The 13,518-nt window shown below is 33.3% G+C and overlaps 1 protein-coding gene across 1 annotated transcript in view; it reads right to left on the bottom strand.

The window, feature by feature from the left end:
* LOC149426106 (fatty-acid amide hydrolase 2-B) overlaps positions 1 to 13,518 on the bottom strand; it is a 40,561-nt gene that overhangs the window by 10,782 nt on the left and 16,261 nt on the right. Inside the window, exon 3 of the mRNA XM_089637456.1 lies at positions 5,625 to 5,844. Coding sequence (XP_089493582.1) covers positions 5,625 to 5,844 — 220 coding nt within the window. The remainder of the gene's footprint in view (positions 1 to 5,624; positions 5,845 to 13,518) is intronic.

Raw genomic sequence — 13,518 nt, 5'->3', positions numbered from 1 at the left:
ATATTAACTGTTACGTAATTTAATAGTTAAATAATAAAATATAATGACTATCTATCTCTGAAATTAATTTATCTCCGCGGCGTAAAAAATATACGTTTATAAAGTGGAAATTGGTCTGCCTCGGAACATTTCCTTTATAGTCTACTTACGTGGATTATTCTACCTACGTTTACAAACCCACGCTTCGGATCCACGATCTTTTAACAAGAAAAAAGACGATGGCAAATAAAATTATGCTTTTCAGAGCAATCAAAATATTAAAACAATAAAAATGGGTTGTACTATTCAAGTTCTGTCTTTATGTAATTATTGACCAGTTACTTGGCAGAACTGAAATAATAACAGAACTTGAAAATTAACTTTGAAATTTGAAGAATTGTTCAAATTCTCTGAAACAACCGGCCTAAGCGAAATATAATCAGCACAAACCTTTCTTCGCATACCACAGTTACGTGTTATTTAATGTTATACATAACGTATGTTTTTCTCCACCAGCAAAGTTCATACTTTGTGTAGTTAATGCGTAATGCTGCAAACACTTTAGTATGATATAATTTTAAATATGTAGATAAAATGAATATACCTGCTGCTTGTAAGGTTTTGAATACACGACAAGTTTTATATTTTAGTAATCAAGTCGTTAAAACTAACATTATTATTTATTACAAGGTTGATGCCTTATTCAATACTCGATTTGGAATAAACGTTTGCATAGCGCTGTTTTCGTTAGAATGAACCAAATGATGAACGGACGAACTGTACAAATTTATTTAATTGAGAATTTAAAGATTTTCCAAATGATAAAAATCGACAGCCTTTATTGATTGGAGCGTTCAGCAGAAATTGGAAATTTTTCGTCTGCGGCGCATTCTTCGGTTTCTGTTAGGGTGTTATACTTTGTATGCCTCCTTTTAGCCTCACAAAATAACCCGATAGAGGATGCCACGGTCCCATTGGTTCAGGGAAATTAAAAAATGAACGCGGAGTTAAGCCCCCGCATTCCGAATTTCTACTGATTCATACCCAACATATTTCTCTTGAACATAAGTTTTGAGTTTCTAAAAAAATGTATGTTGTCTTTAAGATAATATCTACACATTTGTAGAGCCGATTTCGTTGTCGACATTTCTACCTTTCAAACCATCTTCTTCTTCTTTTTTAACGCTTATTAGGTCTAATATGAATCAAGCTTGTTACTTAGCGAAGGGAATTGATTTTGGTGATGCAGTTTATCTTGTTACGCCACTGTATCTAGACTAGACTTAAGAAGATTCAGAGAGTGAATCAAGCTGGACTGAATTGCAGCGATGTCTCAAGAACGTATACATCAAGAACGAAGATGGCATCGGGAACCTATTCGGAGAAAGTCCACAGCCACTGGTGATTAGCAATAGATATCATTTACAATTCTCTTATTTTATTATTCCGGGGTAATTATTCGTGCAGCAGCTGTGAATAAGTGAGCAAAAAAGAGCCGTAATGACCGTGAAAGCCTGGCCGCTGAACCATGGAGTCATCGCGCTTCGCTTTGCTGCGTCTCGTGATGATGCTAAACCACCAACAGGAAACTACGATTCTAGACACTCCACATAATAATATTTATTATTATTACAGAAACCCAAATATGTACTATACTTTAATGCTTGAACCATTGAAATCAAAATTAACAGACTTGCCCCAACAATAAAATAAAATAAAATCTGAATATCATTTCGACGATCTGGAGGCAAACCGAAGAGTGCACATTGAAATAACCAGAACCTGCGCAGAAAAGTAGAGTTCACTAAAGTAAGCCAACGGTTTACAATGCAGTTCTTTGTCGGACTTTTCTGCGCAGGGTTTGAATGTTCGTTTTTAATCGAACCGTCTACAAATCTGGTTGAGATCGACACACAAATGAGAGGTGAAATTACGTGTACACACATTCGTAAAAGTGTCAGCAAGCAATGTGCGCGCCATCGTAAAAGGGACTAGTAATCTATATTTAAATTTTGACTTCAGTGTACCTATACTTACTCCTGATGAGGTGAACTTCGTTTATGAAACATGTAGAGGTTGTATATAATTAAGTGATGTAAACAAAGTTATTTGTGTTTTAATAAAATAAATAATGCCATCCCAAAGTGATAAGCTTTCAAAAGAAATTTTATTCGAAAAAAAATATTTATAGTTGAACCTGGAAAAGCCAGAATATAATCCTATGGGTAGTAACCCAGTCATAAATTATTTATTTGGTAGTTGAGATTTAGAGAACCGCCTAGTAAGCTGGCCGCGCGTTGTCCAGTTGATAGATAATGAAGCATGCCAGGATACGAATACATTCATAAACATTGCATCATTTTTAATTCTAGTGGAACGAAAGTAAATGATTATAACAAAACATTGTACAGTGTAATATAATATATCAATGCTTGATATGACGACGAGATGACGAATGCTTTAATGAAACAACAAAACAATACAATGTAACACAGAATTTCAAAAGTCATCTTCAAGATAATTCGATAGATCTACAAAAGATAAATAAATATACCGCACACACGTGTAGGAACATAACGGATTTATGAAGGTAAATGATAGACTGAAAATCTACCACTAAATTGATTTAAATACTGCTTTTACCTGTGCAATTAAACGATCTAATCTAATTGTTTTGTAACGTTTATTTTTACGAAAAATACAAATTCATTTACTAATCATAATTATTGAAATCGTGATCATCATCAACGTCGAATCATTAAACCTAATAATTTATATTATAATTATGAAACTGCGTCTATTTACACAGGTATTGTCATTTAAATAATTATAGTAGAGATTATGAAAAATCATATAAAATGTAGGTTTATTAGATTTTGATATTTCCAGATTCGTTACCCGGAGTTTTTCACATTCAACATTATCATCGCGAATGATTTCGTAATTTTCAAAGTAAAATTCCACCAGTTATTGTTACAGGTACCAATAACAAACAAGACTCGGAGAATGAAAATATCCCTTGCGAAAACGTACTTAAGTGCATGCTGAGCCTTATTGTTAGCGTTGAAACCGGATGAAGGCCAATTGCATCGTTTCATGATTATTGTTGGTCAGAGTTTAGTTGATTATAACGACTAGACATATTATGCAGGTGGCTATAACCATCTTCAGGTAAAGCATACAACGATTATTGCGACTTACCTACGTATTTATCTTTCTTCTCAAATTAACGTGGGTTTATGAATGCGTTTTCTGAACCGCAGACCACAAACTATATCCATGATCAATTATATTTATTGTAAGATTACGAGTACGAGTGTAAAACGTTAAATGATATTATTATTAACTGGGTGTAGCTCGCAACGCGTTACTGTGGCTTAGTGTGTCTGTGCAGATAGAGAAACAATAGCGCGTATTGCTTCTATGTCCAACAGATGGCACTGTTTTTCAAAAAGCATGTTTATATCTGTCAAAGGTGACATCTATATAAAAATACACGCGTATTCGAATGCAAAGTTGTGTCAAAATTTCAAAGCAACCGGTGAAAAACTTTCGGAGATTTTGAACAAATGAACATTAACATTTTTATTTATATAGAAGATAAACGAACAAAAGTCAAAATCTGCTTTGAAATTGTGTACCTATATAGTTGGTCGATGGTACATGCTATACATTCCGAAGGATGACTTGAGGGGATATTAATGAAAACCACATTCGCCGCACATTCTCATTAGAGATTAGAAACTCGGTCTTGAATCCGGTAGGATTTAGGGATATCTACTAATTAGTACACAGTTCAAAGGGAATTTATTTGTCATTTACACGTCTGTATGTTTGTTCATTCGGGAAAAAATTAGAAAAATATATATCTAATAGAATAGAACGTGAAACATGCGATATAAACTATTTCATTGAACTTTTTCAAGGCAACTTATTTATTTTACAGAATATTAGAACTTTAAAGGTTTTGTTTGCTCCAGTCAGTAGTAATTTATTGTTTCTTTAAAACAACCCGTGTTCAGTATGGAGCACTCTTTCTTCAGAAGCCGAATACTTGTTATTCTAGTCAGCATAAAAATAATAACTTGATCCTGGAAGGGAACGGCTGCGCGGCCTTTTCCAAAATACCCAAACAAAGTAATTATTTTTTAATCAAAAGGTGTGGCAAATATTTAGTATGGATATGTGCTATTTTATTTATTTTTGTTTTAAATTATGAAATGTAAATCATTGAAGAATTCGATGTTTCGTGATTTTAGAGGTAATTTTGGCATTAGTTAGCGAGTTAATACTAATTATTATCTCTCCTCCGGACCTCCCGCACTGAGAAAACTAATTTATATAAAATATTAGTAATTTATTAAAAATCTGGTAAAATTATTCGACTTTCTGTTAAAAATGGGACTGAAGGCCTTTAACGAATGAATTAACAGGTTTCCTAAAAAAACTGTCGATAAATACGCATATGTTATTAGGATGTCGGAACACGTGTTCATAAAAAAATATAATATTGTCGCATTTCGTCATTATATTTATCATGAAAAGTGCACCTGCTGGAAAAGGATATATTCTGATTGGACAAATATTTTACTAGGAAATGGATTGCTATCACGTTTTTAACAGTATTTGAATAAATCAGCCATACTCACTTTTCTCCGTGCGCGTCTGAAGTAATTAACTTAGGATGGGTTGTTTCATAAAATTTAAACGTTCATTTGCGAGTTCTGTGAATGTCATATTCAAGTTCTGTTATTATATCATTATGGGCCAGTTACTTTACAGGAACTTGAAAAAAAGTTTCACAGAACTTGAACAAAGTTAACTTTTAAATTTGAAAAATTGTTTAAATTCTCTGGAACAACCCGTCCTTAGAGTTATACCAATCATAATCAATGTAAGGTTTGTGGGGAAGATAGCTCCGTTAATGAAGAAAGACTAGACTATACTTAAATAAAGCCAGAATCTTAACTGTGTAAGTGAACAGCCATGCACAAATATGCGACGCGCGGCCCTGATGTATAGGACAGACATTTGGTTGAATTTGCATCAAATCTCTAAAATAAAGTGGGAATCTTAACGAAAATAGTGATGAAGTCGTGTAAAAACAATATTGGCGCCCGGCCCGGCGTAATGGACGTACCTAAGGTCGACTTTGCCATAGCAGGCCTAGAAAATCGATCATTCCGTGGGGTTTATTTTAATTATTTCTGATGAACGTATTACTAAAATCTCAAATGTTTCTAGAAGGATCCTTCAAAAAGTTACTAATTAATCATCTAAATAAAATCTGTTGCTTACCGCTAATTTTATATCTGAAAAAACGTTTTATAAAATTTTCAAACCGATTTACATAAAATATTTTAATTGTAAGGTCATAATTGGTAATTATTATTAATCTTAAATGTAAATAACTTACACGCGTAGGGATCCATCTAGAAACATTTGAAAATTTGGTAATACGTTCATCAGAAATAATTTAAATATGAGCGTCGAGCAAACCCCCCGTTATTAGAGGCTTATGTCGCCTTAAACTGTCATTTCGATCGCTTTTAGACTTTTCGTTTCTCAACATCGCCGTGGTTTTACCAGGGCAATGGATATTGAGCGTGTATGGAATTATGAATGAAATGCATTGAGTGAGCGACCTTTAACGGCGATACAGTCCTTGGTGGAGAAGGGCACTCCCAGGAGCGGCTTGTCCCTGGCCAGCTGCTCTTCAGTAAGAGTGCCCCCTCGGACCAGCGCGTCGGCCTCCCGCCCTTCCTGCAGGGCCTCCTCGAAGCGATCCTCCACGAAGCAGTTCAGCATGGGGTTCACATCCTTCACCCTCTGGATGTAGGCGGTAATTAACTCTTCGCTGGAGATCTGGACGAAAAAAAAATTATGTTAATTATCGAAAACATAAAATACTACACGGAGAAAAATGAGTGTTGCTAATTTATTAAAAACCTCTTCAAATAATTGGTAATCCGGTTAAAAATGGCATTGCAGGCCCTTAACGAATAAATTAATAGGTAATAAACTTTTAGAAAAATATGAATGTATCATAACGATGTCGGAACACGTGTTCATAGAAACACAAATTTTTCGCATTTTGTCATTATAATGCAGATGCATGAACATAAGTTCCGATATATTAGGAATTTACTAAAAGTTTATCAGGAAACGGCCTGCAATCCCGTTTTTAACCAGGTAACCAATAATTTTTAAGAGATTCTTAATAATTCATTCCTCTTTTCACCCCCACCCCCTTTACCACCCCTTAGAGCAGAATAAAGCCAGAGAGAAGCTGGGAACTTCAACTATGTATAATGTATGTAGGTAATATATTTATTTTGTATGAGCCGTTTTGCTCTCAGGTATTATCAAACTGTTGCTCGGTCACACAGTTGACAATGTTACAACAACTTTAGGTTTATTTATTTTATATTATAGAAACACACAGTACATTGGTTAGAGATGAAATAATTCGCGGCTCGGCTCGCGGAAATTTCGTCCTGTTTATAATAAACTATCTATACATATACCTTTTATGAAGTTATGCGTCAATACCAGGTAAATCGGTTAGGGTTATTAGTATTTTTGTAATAATTTTCCAATATTTGTTCTTGATCTAAGCTTGCCTGACACTGAGGCAATAAATTAGACCCCCTTAACACGTCACGATTTGGTGATAAAAACATAGATATAACAATAATTGATGGACAATACTTAATTTCTAAGTCAATAATTGAAACAGTTACCTGTGGCTATAGATACGGCTCAGCTAAAAGATAAAAGAAAATGAAGGAAAAAAATAATATTGATTGCAATTTATTCATTTGTGTTTCTTTGTAACATCCTCGGGTATGGATGAGATTGTTCCATCGACCAATTGGTGGATTATATCGATGGATTGTTCAAACTAACCTTGCTGAAAATTATATGTATTTAATATGTGGGTTTTTCCAGGAAAAAAAATTGTGCATTTAGCTATGTTAAAACTAGTAACTCTGAACAGCGTCAAGAAAGTTTGCTTCTAAAATAAATCAATATCAAAATTTTCTCTAAAATCATAAGAATTGTAAGTAGGTCCTTTAATACCTATATATTTAATTATTAATAATATATTTTATTTCAAATAATGAAGTATATGATTTGTCTAAATAAAGGTCACTATCTAAATAAAATTCTTTTTTCAAATATTGAAAAAATACGAATAAGAAAGTTCAAATAAACATTAAACTGAAACATTTAAATGGCCACCATCTTGAAACGGAAAAGGAACGCACAAACAAATTTATTCAGACGAAATGCAAAACGCTCGATTAAAACAGAACTTCGCTATGCTCAGTTAAAAATACCCACTCTTTCATGTTCACTACAGCCACATGTTTCGCGATTGTTCAAAGTTCTGAAACTTCACCAATGTTTGGGAATCTCTTCAAAGTGTTTTAACGTAATGGTTACAATGTAAATATTAACACATTGTTGCGTGTTAACAGTACACGAATCTTTTGAATAAAATAACAATTCCACATTTATTTTATTACTGATTTTTATCTTCAAATTACTATAATTCATCAACACTTTACCAACCGACCAATCATCTCAAACCCATTTCACTGTTTTTTCCAACCCAAACTAATTATTTTGCTATCAATAATTTACCTACACGTCAAAACAATTGCTAGCTCTTTGGTTCAGTACACTTTCAAATTATCATAAGAAAAAAATTTACCTACTTTCGTTACACTATGGGCACTAATAAACGCGTTTTAAATTTTACACAACTGATAAACAACCATTTACCGAATACTAATAACACTAACAAAATAATACTAACAAAACATGTTTATTATTATTAGTAAGGCTCTTGGCGTATAATTACCGTGTTAATTAATTGGGCCAACCCTCGTTTTATATACATAACCCAATAGATACCATTATATTACAATTTATAATGTAAGGTTCAGTAATGTGACATTGGGTATTATTGAAGGCTAAGGTTATTGATGCAACCATCATGATTCCGAAGCATTGCAAAAGTAGGTTATAATTAAAAGGATATTGCAATCGCGTATTTTCCATAATTAAGTAATCTGCTAATTAATGCAATTTTAATTCAGGACATAATATTATTTTTCTTGAAGTGACGACCCCTATAGGCAATCTCACAAAGTATTACAGGTGCCGTAGAGGCAATTCTCTAATTCTGCTAGGGAAAGTGCACTCTTAATGAACAAAACGTACATTAGTAAAGGTCCCCGGAACCCAAATTTTATGTTTTAACGAACAAAATTTACGTAAGTAAAGGTCCCCGGGACACACATTTTATGTTTTAACGAAAAAAATTTACAGTAGTATTTTTACAGTTGGACTTAAGACGACAAAATTCCTTTGGCAAAAACATAAAAAAATGAGTCCCAGGGACCCATATGATTCTCGTAAGTAGAGTTTGTATTTATGTGAGGGATTACCTAGGCGATAGTCAGAATGTGGGAAGGTACCGAGACGCGCGGGGCAAGTATGATGAGAGAGGCAGGAGGGGAGGGGGGTTCGATGCTGGTCCCATGGACCCACGGGTTTAACTATATACTTGTCAGATGAATTGATGAAGCTGAACAGTTTTAGAGTGAATTTATTGGTTGTTTACTCAATTATGCTTTTGAAATATTTATAATGAAAGTGATGTTTAGAAGCATTTAATAATAAATTAATGTATCATATTAATAAAAAAATCGATTTATTTTCTGTCTTAAATTTGATTAAAAAGTTAATCGTATTTGTATGATTTTATAGATCGTATTTTATTTCGTCTTACTTATAAACGCGGTGTAAATATTACGCGGCGCGTAAGGTCAGAACAATGAATAACTTGAGTTATTACAATGCCGATTGTTTGGATAAAACGGTATTACAGCAGGCTCAAGGCCGGCTTTACTTGTAAGAATCTATCTTCATCGCCGTGATCATGGAGCACAAATTCACATCCCATCCCATCGTGATGAACACCGACTACTATAACGACACTGTCATTCATCGTCAGCAACAAACCACTATTACAGTGGCTACTCTATTTGGACTCACTCACCTTTCATTCGTCTCTCACTACCATCTCCAAATTGTAAGATATTGCACTAACCACTAAAGTTTGTACGGAATAAGCGTATCTAAAAATATTATAAAATGCGCAATGATGGCACTTATAATATTATAATAATGCAATATACAGTTATGACATAAGTATTATCAAAGAACTGTGGCACAGAAATTATATTAGGTTTCTTTTTAAATTCAGAGTTCATTTTGTTACATAAATGATATAATCTGTTTTACCCATCGCGTGTATTAAAATATTAACAATTTAAACGTTGGTTGAATTAGGTAGACTGAAGCCTATAAATGGATTCTTACGGTGCAGAAGAATCGATAGCCCGACACCTTCGTGATATTTCATGGTTGAAATAATCCATTAAAATACTAATCTACTATGTATTATTTTGGTTGGACCTCCCCAAGACGTTAAAACATACCAAATATTACACACCAATTTAACACGTGCGTAATATATTATCATATATCTAGTGTAAAACTGTCCTTAAGGCGATGCACTATGTCGTGTAACATTTTGAATCGAGCCGCTAATAATAACACCCCTTATGTAGATGACGATAAGGTTTAAATTCCCGCTAAACACCAGCCGCCTGTTTTGATTTATGCATGAAAAAATTTTGCGGATGTTCAGGCACAAATATCTAAAAACTTAATTTGCCACATTATACCTACAACAAAAACCATAAACGAAAATAAGTTCGGTAGTAGGATATTTTGAACTTTAAAGCAGTTTTTCTAGGCCTTTATTTTCACTAGGCTTATAAAAAGAATTTCAAAGGCCAAGATGTGTTCTACTGGCAGTATTTAATAAAAGCATCTAAAACATGTATAAGAGATCAAATTTTCAAACCAAAAACATATGATGTTGCATTACTACTTAATAGGGTTCAGTAAGAGTGTATCAATATTTAGCTATACCTACTTGGAATATTCATAAAAAACTGCTAAAACTGACGATGTAAATTACTCCAAAACGACAAACCAATAATATTGTGCGTTTAAATAACTGTGCTACCTTGTTTTTTTAGTGTAAAGCAAACCTATGTCGGTATTTGGTTCAGTTTTACATTAAAAATTGTCTTCAATTCTCGTCCGATTACGTAACATCCATGATATTAGTATACGAGCTCACCCATAGATGGCACTATTTTTTATCTACTAGGTTATCCGTAAATGGCGTCAGCCAATAATAATAAAAGTACAATAAATAGGAGAATAAATAAGGTGGCAACGTCAAGCTCGAGGTCCAGATTGTTCCAACCGCCTTTTAATTAAGATATCGGAGTCAATTGTAAATCTATCACAGAGTCCAAAGAGTTTTGTTTAAAATCGAAGTTTTTATTAAGAGTTTGAGATAATCCCGGAGACAAAACAGATTATAACACCTATTTCTTTTAGTTTTAATTATTGTTACTATAAATTGGTCTTGTAAAATAGTCCCAAACGTCACAAGGTTGGTTAGGTTTATGCTACACTAAATAATTACTGGTTACGTGTCGGGTACTACTTAGTACACAGTAGTACATGACACCTAGGCCGTCGTAGAACCTACTGGACACTTCGGCCGTTGCCTAGAGGTCAAGCCGGACGGTACCTGAAACTACCGCGCTATTCCTACAGGCGACCGCTAGAATCTTCAGCGTAACGGGCGGCAACATATTGTAGCGATAGTAACTAGAATGTTCAGGAACGTTCTTAGGTGCAACTTGAATCGCATTGAGACCCGCTAGCGAGCACCGCAGGTACCTCCCTACCCGACACAAATCTGATATTTTAGTAATAATAACTTATTTATATTGTAATATTTATATTTTTTTGTAATACCTGCATCAGCTGTAAAGCGCCCCTGAGGTGATGTCTCACAAAAGCGGCGCTATACAAATGTCCAATAAATAAATAAAATAAATACCTATTATGCTTAATCAAATAACTTATGGTGTTAACTATGCTAAATCAAAATGTTATAATATTACCTTTTAGTTTGAAAGCCGTTTATGAAGCATTATTTAGAGCTAATTCATTTAAGAATGAAAAGAATATCTGGATTTTTGCACTTTGCAAAAATAAAATCAATATAAATTCTATTTACGATTTTTAATAAACAACGTCAGAGATGAGTAAATTTTACGTAACGTATTTTCTGAAATTAGCATAACCATAATGGCGTAATGTATTACGTCATCCGTCATCATGGTAAGGTAAAAAATAAACAAAAGCGAGACGCGTATTGTGTAAACTTCCACGTCTGAGAAGTGAGATGTGACGTGGTTTTCAATTGGGATAACACGTACAGAAAACGTAAAGGAAGATTGAGTAGACGTGTCAAATAAAACCGAATAATATTTGTAAGAGTCAAGTTGGCGAAAAAATGTGAAGATTTGTGCAAAAAAGTAACACGACGGTTACCATTTGGAAAAATCGTAATCTGTATTACAGTAGATACTGTAGAGATATTTCAACAGCAAGAGTATTTTAGAATAATACAATTTATCCAGATTTCAAATGATATCGTGAAGCCGCGGAAGTAAGAACTAAGAGTATTTCAGAATAATACAATTTCTCCAGATTCCGAATTATATCATGAAGCCGCGGAAGTAAGAAACAAGAGTATTTCAGAATAACACAATTTCTCCAGATTCCGAATGATATCACGAAGCCGCGGAAGTAAGAAACAAGAGTATTTCAGAATAACACAATTTCTCCAGATTCCGAATGATATCACGAAGCCGCGGAAGTAAGAAACAAGAGTATTTCAGAATAACACAATTTATCCAGATTACGAATGATATCATGAAGCCGCGGAAGAAAGAAACAAATGAGTTTAAATAACGCTGTAAAAATAAAAAACTCAACGTTTCCAGTATTAAATTATTTATTACTTACCAGTAACAATATGTTGTATTTGTTAAGTGATAAATTAAAGATGTCCACTAACTCAGTATAATTATTTCGCACCATATGTATTCTGGGTAATGAGGAATACATAATATGTTAGTTAGTACCAGAATTTCTGCACTGAAATACCGACTTCTAGTATTACGTAGTGGAATCCGAAAGCTTAACAATGCGAGCAATTCTAGACTATCAAATGCAATATGCATAATTTAGAATTTTGGATAGAAATACCAAGTCAGTAAAAATCCTTCCGTCAGAAAATTTAAGCATATTCATTTCATTTCATTTAAAAGAGTGTTGTAGTTCAACAAAGTTGCAGAAATATACATTTTAAAACTTAAGAATTAATTTTGGATTCTTTCTATAACTTGTAAATGAATATTGTAATGCGTACCAGACGGGATAATTGAATCCAAGTTGACTTCTAACAAATATTTTTTTTTCTTTATTCATAAAATATTTGAATACAGGTTTTTACATGCTTTTCGACTACCACACTAGACACATGTCCGTATTATGGTAGTCGAATTAAAACTCTATTGAAAAATGCTCTGCTCAAATCCAAAGGAAAATAAGTAATAAAATAAAATACTTTTTTTGTTTTAAAACCACGATATTTATTAATTTAAGAACCGACCGGTTTCGCTTTACTTAAGCATCATCAGGGTACAAATTAATACTAAACAAGAAGTACATAATGTGTGTATATATATAACAAAATATAGAGGGAGACAACACGATACAAATATAAGCAACACAGAGACGGTCATAAAATTCATTAACATTAGTGCACAAGTAATGGAAAAACCGCTAGATAATTATGTAGACTAATGGGTTACATCAATAAATCGGGAGAAACAAAGCATCAACTGGCATGGTGGTAAGGAGGTAAGGAGAACTGGGAATTTTTTTATGGGTTTATTGGAAACAGACCTAATATTGGACTACTTGATATGTCTAATTGATTATTAAGTATCTGACTATTGGTTTTTACAGCTTTTTTAATTTCTAGTGCCTCTAAGTTGTTTAGTCTGTTACCATGCCCGTTTTTATGTAAGATCTTAGCACCGGTGCTATGACAGAATGTATGATCTTTATCGATCAAATGATTTGCGAATTCGGAAAAGCCGTTATTATTGAGACAACGAAGATGCTCCTTTATCCTAATATTAACATTACGTGATGTCTTACCGATATAGAAAGCCGAACAATTATTGCAATTTAATTTATAAATCCCCGAATGACTTAATTTATCGTCCTTATCTTTAGAATTAATTAGAAATTTACCTATATTGTTATTAGTATAAAAGGCCGGTTTGACTTCAGAAGGAAGGTTTTTTACACTTAAGGTAGAAAAGTGATTAATAAATAAAATTCGCCGCCATTGATAATTAATATTATTATCATTGGTTTGAGGACAAGGACTAGCGAAGAGGAAGCGATTAATGGCTATTTGTTTTAGCTTTTTATTTAAGATAAAATCAATAAAATTTGATTCATAGCCATTATTTACTGCTATGTTTTTAATTAGTTTTAGTTCACGATCAA

Source organism: Hesperophylax consimilis, chromosome 1 (assembly GCF_061612785.1).
Source record: "Hesperophylax consimilis isolate HC1 chromosome 1, BYU_Hcon_1.0, whole genome shotgun sequence".
NCBI classification, from domain to species: domain Eukaryota; kingdom Metazoa; phylum Arthropoda; class Insecta; order Trichoptera; family Limnephilidae; genus Hesperophylax; species Hesperophylax consimilis.
This window is presented reverse-complemented; position numbering and strand designations above follow the sequence as displayed.